Source organism: Triticum dicoccoides, chromosome 2A (assembly GCF_002162155.2).
Source record: "Triticum dicoccoides isolate Atlit2015 ecotype Zavitan chromosome 2A, WEW_v2.0, whole genome shotgun sequence".
Lineage (NCBI taxonomy): Eukaryota > Viridiplantae > Streptophyta > Magnoliopsida > Poales > Poaceae > Triticum > Triticum dicoccoides.
This window is the reverse complement of record NC_041382.1, coordinates 782203130-782211292: the sequence shown is the minus strand read 5'-3', so window position 1 is coordinate 782211292 and position 8163 is coordinate 782203130. Positions and strand designations below refer to the sequence as shown.

At 43.1% G+C, this 8163-nt stretch overlaps 1 protein-coding gene across 1 annotated transcript; it reads left to right on the top strand.

Annotated features, from left to right (window-relative positions):
• Positions 1 to 4815: 4815 nt before the first annotated feature.
• LOC119352520 lies at positions 4816 to 7858 on the top strand. Its single transcript, XM_037619127.1, has 6 exons — positions 4816 to 4965; positions 5227 to 5310; positions 6230 to 6391; positions 6471 to 6524; positions 6676 to 6822; positions 7487 to 7858. The coding sequence occupies exons 1-6, from the start codon at positions 4852 to 4854 to the stop codon at positions 7856 to 7858; spliced, it is 933 nt and encodes a 310-aa protein (XP_037475024.1). The 5' UTR covers positions 4816 to 4851.
• Positions 7859 to 8163: the final 305 nt, after the last annotated feature.

Here is an 8163-nt window from a genome sequence, read left to right as displayed (position 1 = left end):
CGGCTCGATCCGTATTGCGTCTTTGACCAGTGCTTCCGCGAAAAGGACGGCAAGGACGTCGGGATGGGCAAGGGCAGCCGTGGATGAACTCCACCAAAGCCAAACATGTCAAATTTTGATAGTCCGATGGCATGTTTAGTTAGTAGTGATGGAGTAGCCCAACGATGAGTGTGCATTGACATAGTTGCATGAGATTGTATGAACTTGAAATATAATAACGAAAGTGTTTGGATGTGAACTACATTATTTGAGGGGTGCCCGATCAGCGCTCGCGGACGTGCCTGGGCGCGTCCGCGAACATTTGAGGAGGCGGATTTACTAAGTCCCGCTGCAGATGCTCTGATGTGGGGAAAGTTGTCATAGATGTAGGATGACGGCCCTATTGGTGGGAGTCACGATGGTAACTGGTTTCGGCAATCAATGGAGGTGGTGCAGCAGGTGTTCTTGCATCTAGTCTTGCGCCGGGGTGAAACCACTGTCCAGCCTTGGTCAGACCGACCACGGCGAAGTCAGCGGGCGTCGTCCTCTTCTTAGAAGCTCACATCTGCATCGTCTTCCTCTCTCTAACCCATCTGTACACCCCACCCCCTCTTTCGACCGGGGGTGAAACATCCACCACTGGCAGGCAGATGCACTTGTAATTTGATCGAGCTCCCTCCGGTTTATCTCATCGATCTCTGCTACGTAGTGGAGTATACATGAAACATCCCAGACCATGACACACATGTTCCTGGAAACATGCATGCAGATGGACCGTGGATGCATGTTGATGTGTGGCAAGGTGAAGAGAATTCCGTCGATCTATCCATGGATGGACCCGGCCGGCGCACGTCGTCACATGTGGAATGTGCATCGGTCTCTCGTACTGAGCGAACCCACCCGTGCCGCTCGTAGCGCGCGGACCGGACTGGATGACGAGATGGGTGAGATTCAGATCAACATAACACCACCGTACGACGGATACAGCGCATGCATCCTATCCTTGATCTTTCCAAGATGCCTACAGTACAGTACCTAACTTGGCTTGCATGGCACTAGATTTTACACGTCGTCGTCCTTGTTGTGTGTGTCCTCTGTTGGCGCATTCCATGGTCCCGATTTGCTCGTGGTTGGTTGCATTGCATTGCACCCCACTGCAGTGCACTGCACTGCGTGCTGATCATCAACTGTCATAGCAGAGCAGAGGGTTCCTCACACCAGTGGCTGTGAACGTCTGAATGATGATCGACCGGGTGGGCTTCAAGTTTCTTCTTAGTGTAAATATATCCACACTTGTTCCACATCAGCATAGTGCTCTTGCCCTCGCAGATAGAGATGGAAATTGATGCTCCAAAGATCCAAATCAACGTACACATTGCATACCCAATCAGAGACGATTCCACGAGAGAGTCTGAGCTCTGTTCTTTGGATGGAAAAGCACGTCCAGATTCACCCGGTCAGAGCACGCACAATCTCTGAGTAAAGATTCAGCTGAGGGATGCAGTGCACGCACTCACCGCAATTGCAACAGCAACATCAAGAGCAACATCGGAGAGCTATCAGAGTCGCCGACGGCAACACGGTCGGTCGGTCGAACGACGCCCGAAGAGAGCCGTCGGAATCGCGGCTGAACGACGGTCCGACAGATACCCGCCGAGTACGCGGCACAATGAACGGGTCGCCAAGAAGACGGTCTCATCCACATCACATTCCTTCACCTGACTCTCCTCGTGTTATTGTCTGTTTTTCTTCAAATTTCCTCATGTTATTGTGGTATACATTATATATAAGCATGTAGGTCCCTTGCAACTGGCATCGCATCCTACGTACTCTGCGGCTATTCTTTTCATTAAAAAAAACTGTACTCTGCTGCTATTCTACTTCTACATGCTCTGCTCGCACATGCATGCACGCATACGCATGGATGATCAACAACAATTTTTTCATCCCGCTCTTGTCCTTGCAACGAGGGAATCAGATCACATAGTGCAATGATACAAGGGCTACATTCCAAGTTCCAAAACTACAAAAAACACAAGGCCAAAAATACCTACCATGCTTATATCGAGGAGGCAATGGGTCAGATCAGACACGGCCACGACGCTGCCTGTGCGTGAAGAGCGTAGCCATCGTCAGAACAGTGGCCTTGAAGGATGGGCCAGTGCTTACCCCGCAAAAAAAAAAAAAGCAGGCACGCGATCAAACGTTTTGGCTTGGTTAGGCCTAGTGGGCAGATCCTACTCTCGACAACAATACGGTCAAACAGACAAGGCGCCCCGGACAAGGGCGGCCGTACGTCGGAATCGCCGCTCGACAGCGGACCGACAGACATGACGTCGAGCACGTAGAGGGCACAATGATCAGGTCTCAAATTAAGACATCCTCGTTGATTAACACCAGAGAGATTCCCTTCCCTGTGGAAGCAAAGCATGTACTAATAGTGCTACGTGTGTTCCTAAGAAGCCATAAGGGCCAGCCTGTGTTGGCACTTGGCAGTATCATACAGCTACAAAGTAGGAGTACAATGCAAGCAGGTCTGAAAGAAGACTCCCTACCAACAAGTACCTACTCCCTCCGTCCGTGAATAAATGTACATCTAGGTTTTGTCCTAAGTCAAAGTTTTAAAACTTTGACCAACTTTATAGGGAAACATAGCAGCATTTATAACACTAAATTAGTATCGATATATTCGTTTTGAAATGTACTTCCATAATATATCAATTCGATGTCATATACTACTACTCTTTTTTATAAAGTTGTCAAAAAATTTAATCTTTGACTTAAAACAAAAGTTAGATGTACACTTATTCGTGGACGAAGGGAGTACATGAGGAAGGTCACGGGCCTTCTGTCTTGGAAAGGGCACGCAAGAAGCAATGCGCCTGCATCGCCAACACTAAAGTTTCCCATCTCAGGGTCAATGCGAGACAATGCAAAAACTACACCCGTCGGCTAAAGCACGACGACAGTTGGCTAATCGGCCGCTTGGAGAAGGAAACGTTTGTCCATGATCGTTATTCCAATGTCATTGGTAGAGGTCGTGCGAGAACCCAAGATTTTAATTGGGAGGATCTAAATTTACTGCACACCGACTAAGAGGGCACCTATGATCCGTTCACCGAGGAGGCCAAGAGCATCATTGACAAAATGCATGCCGAGTGACAAGGCATCTGACCGGGAAGGCTTCACCGCTGCTTTTTTTAAGAGTTGTTGGAACATCATTAATGTGGAGGTGATGAATGTGATTCATAATTTTACCAACCTACACGTTGCAAACTTACATTGGCCCGACTCCACAAATATTGCGCTCTTACCAAAGAAGGATGGGGCGGAAGACATCACCGAGTTTAGACCCACTAGTCTCATCCATACCATCGCCGTGATGCTTGCCACTTGGCGTTTCCCCCTTATGAACGACCTCGTCTCCAACACCCAAAGTTCCTTCATTAAGAGGAGAAGATCCATGATAATGTATGTTAGGAACCTTGCCCGCTGGCTTCACAAAAATAGGACCCCAAAACTTCTCTTCAAGCTTGACACTCCGAAAGTGTTTGCTTCGGTGCGTTGGGGCTACATTCTTGGCATTCTTCAAGGGAAAGGCTTCCCTAGGACATTTCATGATTGGATCACAACCCTTCTCTGCATCTCCTCTTTGAGTGTCCTCCTCAATGGGGTTCCGGGTCCCCCATCGCTCACGGCTGAGGACTGAGGTAGCGTGAACCGCTCTCTCCGCTACTCTTTGTCATTGCCATTGACCAGCTTTAGACCTTCAGCAAATACTCGACTTGGCCATGAGGCTTGGCCTTCTTCAAATATTAGGGGCCGCAGAACCATCTTCTAGAGCTTGCACTATGCAGATGATGCAGCTTTTTTTGTGGCACCATTTTAGCAGGACATCCAAAACCTTGCACGCATACTATAGGGGTTCGGTGAGATGAAGGGGTGTAAACAAATCCCACTCGGTGGTGCCCATTCAGCGTAGCCACTTGGATTTGGATCTCATCTCCGAGGGGCTGCCTGCCATGAGATCCTCCTTCCCAATGGGATAGTTGGGCCTCCCACTATCTGTTTGGTAGCTTAGGCGGGTCGATTTTCAATACCTTGAGGACAAAATTGCAAACGCCTCTAGTCCCCCCCCCTCCACACCCATCCTCAAGAGCATGACCAAGACTGAGTGTGCCTTCGTTTAGTTGGGGACCGATAAGGTCATGAGCTATAAGTGCATGGTAAATTGGGAAACCGTTTGCCGTCCAACCAGGGTCTTGAAGTGCTGCATCTTGACACATTTGGTAGAGCTCTCTGGTTGAGATGACCTTGGTACAGATGGCATGACCTCTCGAACATTTGGGTTGGTTCAGGCAACCCTTGTGATGAATATTATATGGATCTTTTCTATTCCCTCACCACCACCACTGTTGGTAATGGAGAAAGGAATCCATTTGGGGATGCGCCGTGGTTGAACGGTATAGGAAGCCTAAATAGCTTGTATTTCCATATAAAAAATATAGATAGCCATGTATCCATTCTTTGGATGTAACTCCAGTCCATTATTGATAAATATTGATGTATAAATGGATGTATATCCACATGAATAGATAGGTACCAAGCAATCATTAATTGGATGTAAAACAAGTCCATAGTAAATGAACATTGATTGAATAATTGATTTATATCCATATTCAGAAAGAATGTTGCACTAGATGACTACTCGTTAAATGTTGAGTGAATCATTAATATGATGCCATTTAAAGTTTTCCAAAATAAGAACGGGGCTCAACTCTATATAAGTTGTGTTCTCCAAAAGATATAAAAGTAAGTAAGGAAACACATAGTTACATGCTTCATCGAAAGGAACACAATTCCTATATATGAATGGGTGGTGATTATGTTCCCATATTAGTCTTACTGTGTTTTTTGTTTAGACCTTGCTACCCCACCTTGGTTGAATCAATAGACATGGATGGAAATCTACAGAAGAATGAGAAGGTAAGAAACATCTTACTTTACATTTTTTACATGCAATTCTTTGTGGAGTGGTTTATGCATTCATCCAATTCTTGCATCTATCTGAGTAGTTAATCTTGACAATTACTATTGGTTGCAATCATTAGTAACGACTCTACATTACATATGTTCCCAACTAAAATTTTAGGACACCACAAGTAGAAAATAATACTTATATCTTTCGGAGACTTTGTATGTCAATTATATATGTTGACTAACCATGCACTAACATTTGCAATGCAGAACACCACTCTTTTAAGTCCTAAAAGTTTTCAGTTTCCATGGAGAGCTGATTTCACGGATGAGGGGAGTAATATTATTTCTCATGTACACTTTCTCACTCTTTCTTTTCCCCTCTATGGACATATCTTTATCTACTTTTTCATGTGTTAGATTTCAGATGTTTGTTGATTTCTTTCTGACCATTGACCATCATAAAAATCACAATGTATGCCACGATGGTGTGCGATAAATATAAAAGGCAAATTCAAAGGTAGTTTTGAACATGAGCATCACATCTTTGAATCATAGAGACAAAACAATAGAAATCCACATTCATTAATGATCCACCTAAACCATAGTTCATCAAGGTTAATTATGGTCGGTGGTCAGAGAGACAAGGTGGTACATAATTGACAGCCTAAAAAGGCATACACCTAAATGAACTAGGCTTGAAGCCCTACATATAGGGCACGAAAGTGATGAGCTAAACAAGACATGCTACCAGAACACCAAAAACAAATAGATTAAGAAAGGAACAAAGCCATACTCTATTTGAGACTTATCCTCACATGCCAACACTCTACTAGCAATACGCTTCACACCTATCACAGAGGTATATATAGATAGAGAGAGAGAGGGAGAGGGATAGAGAGAAAGTCAAATTTTGTTTTACCCTTGCTATGTGGAGGATAGAAGATTTGTTCAACCCAAGCACCTGAGCAATCGACAAAACCATATGACTTATAGCAATGCATGTATGACCAGAAAAGGTCTAATTGCATAGGAATGACACCACACCCCGTGGAGAAATCTAGATCCATTATGACATACACGCCACAAGGCCAATGAAAATCTAGATTATCTCCAAAGGAGCATGCAAAAAAATCCCAATTATATATGTCCGGTAGGACCGTAGGAGAACCTCGTATCACGGCCAAGAAGAAAAAGCCTCACTTGTTTATTATGTCCTGCTCCATAGCTTTTCTATTTATTCACTAATTTGAGGTATAATTTCTGTCACAAGTATGCAATGTGGCACACAATGCCAGGACAATTCTATGGCCTTCGAGCTGAAATGAGTATATGGGCTTCACCAAATATTGAAAACTCTCAAGAATCTGGAGCATCCATACAGATCTATTTTCAAGATCGAGGACACTACAGCTTAATTCAAGCCGGCTTCCACGTACAAACATATCACCTATCCTAGTAACCTCCAATTCTTTTGAACGAATTACTATTTTGTAATATGGTTTTCCGTGCAGATTTCGCCCTCTTTGTACCATAACAGAGATATCCGCTTCTTTACATATTGGACCGTAAGTGTAAACAATGTCATTCAAACAACTTATATATTATTATTGTCCGTATATAGTCTAGATGTATTTTGTAATAGTTTGAGACATTATCAGACCAAGTATTAGTCTCTTTATATCGACAATAATGCATGCTCCCTTTTTTATTACATAGAAGGACTCGAGATCAAAGGGGTGCCACAACTTACAATGCGGAGGATTTGTTCCTGCGAGTGGAGCTAAGCTAGTGCCGGGACAAGCCATTGCTCCTCCATCAATTTATGGCATACAAGATCACTACATCAGGCTTAGCCTCAACAAGGTGCAACATTCTTCCTAGTCAACAAGATCACTACATAAGCTTATACATTTTCTACTATTTCTCGCGCATTGCTGCAGGAATCTTGTCGAACGAAATGCATAAATAGACGTTATATAACATTTTCATTACAGTTAACAAAATGCCTTGTTTCTAACAAAAAAATGTGAAACATGAATTACATATGTATTCTTCGAGTGTCCAACACATATAACATTAGTGACAACCCAAACATTTATGCAAAAAATGGCAAACTATGAGGGACATGCATGACTTGCTGATTTGGCAGGGATGCAAGGGTTCAAAAAATAAATACTATGAAAAATATAACTTTTGCCTATCACACATGACTTTCTAATGTGGCATGGTTGCACCTATACAATGAAAGTAGCGCAAAAAAAACTTAGAACTACCATACATGACTTGCTAATGTGGCAGTGGCAACATGAATAGGAAAAATAGGGCGGCTTGCAACTATTTAAGAATGCAAAATTAAAATTAACAAAGAAGGATTTCAGTGCTATGGTATTATATTAAAAAATATGGAACTTTAGGTTCTGGGAAACTATATGTCACCCAAGATTTTTGCTAATTAAAACTTGCTTATACTCTTCTTGTGCATGAAATTTATTGTTCATCGATTTCATCGGTCCCTCATTGACTATAGGATCCAAATTCTGGAGATTGGGTGGTGTACCGTCATGATTTAGAAACACCATCATTCTTGGGACATTTTCCAAAGGAGCTTTGCCCTGAAACACCACATATACAAGCATTGACTGGATTCGTGAATTACTTAAAGAATGCACATGGTCCACCAATGGGTAGTGGACACTTCCCTGATTATAATGAGAAGAAATCTGCCTACTTCAATCACATTAAGAAATACAACTCAAAGGGTCAAGCTTTTGACCCCCGTTACACTGGGATGGTCAAGTTAGTTGATAGGAAAGATTGTTATGATGCAAATGATTTATTTCTCGAATTTAAGAAGGGTTATACGTTCAACTATGGTGGACCAGGTGGTTGTATTGGTTGAGATCAAAAGTTGTATTGTAATTTGGATTGAATAAATAGGAAATTATGAATTTGTCAAACTGTACCATGGTAACGATGGTGATCATCATGATGGTCTCTAGTTTATGAATTGTTTGTTTTGATAGTAAGTTAAATCCCTAAAACACCATATGACTGAACCTCTCTGGGCCCAATGGGCCATGGAACCTATGTATAAAACCACAGAGTAAATGTGCATATTATCCCTATGATGAACTAGGAATCTACATGGGATAAGTGGGAAGCGGCCAAAATGTTGAACACCAACTCGGTGCAAACTCCTGCCCC

What these genes read in the sequence shown, in the direction of transcription:
- LOC119352520 (XM_037619127.1), top strand. Translation starts at nt 4,852, where the DNA reads ATGGGTGGTGATTATGTTCCCATATTAGTCTTACTGTGTTTTTTGTTT. An exon ending in GGAGTAATATTATTTCTCAT is followed by an intron (nt 5,311 to 6,229) that starts GTACACTTTCTC and finishes TTCTGTCACAAG; the next exon opens with TATGCAATGTGGCACACAAT. An exon ending in GCTTCTTTACATATTGGACC is followed by an intron (nt 6,525 to 6,675) that starts GTAAGTGTAAAC and finishes TTTATTACATAG; the next exon opens with AAGGACTCGAGATCAAAGGG.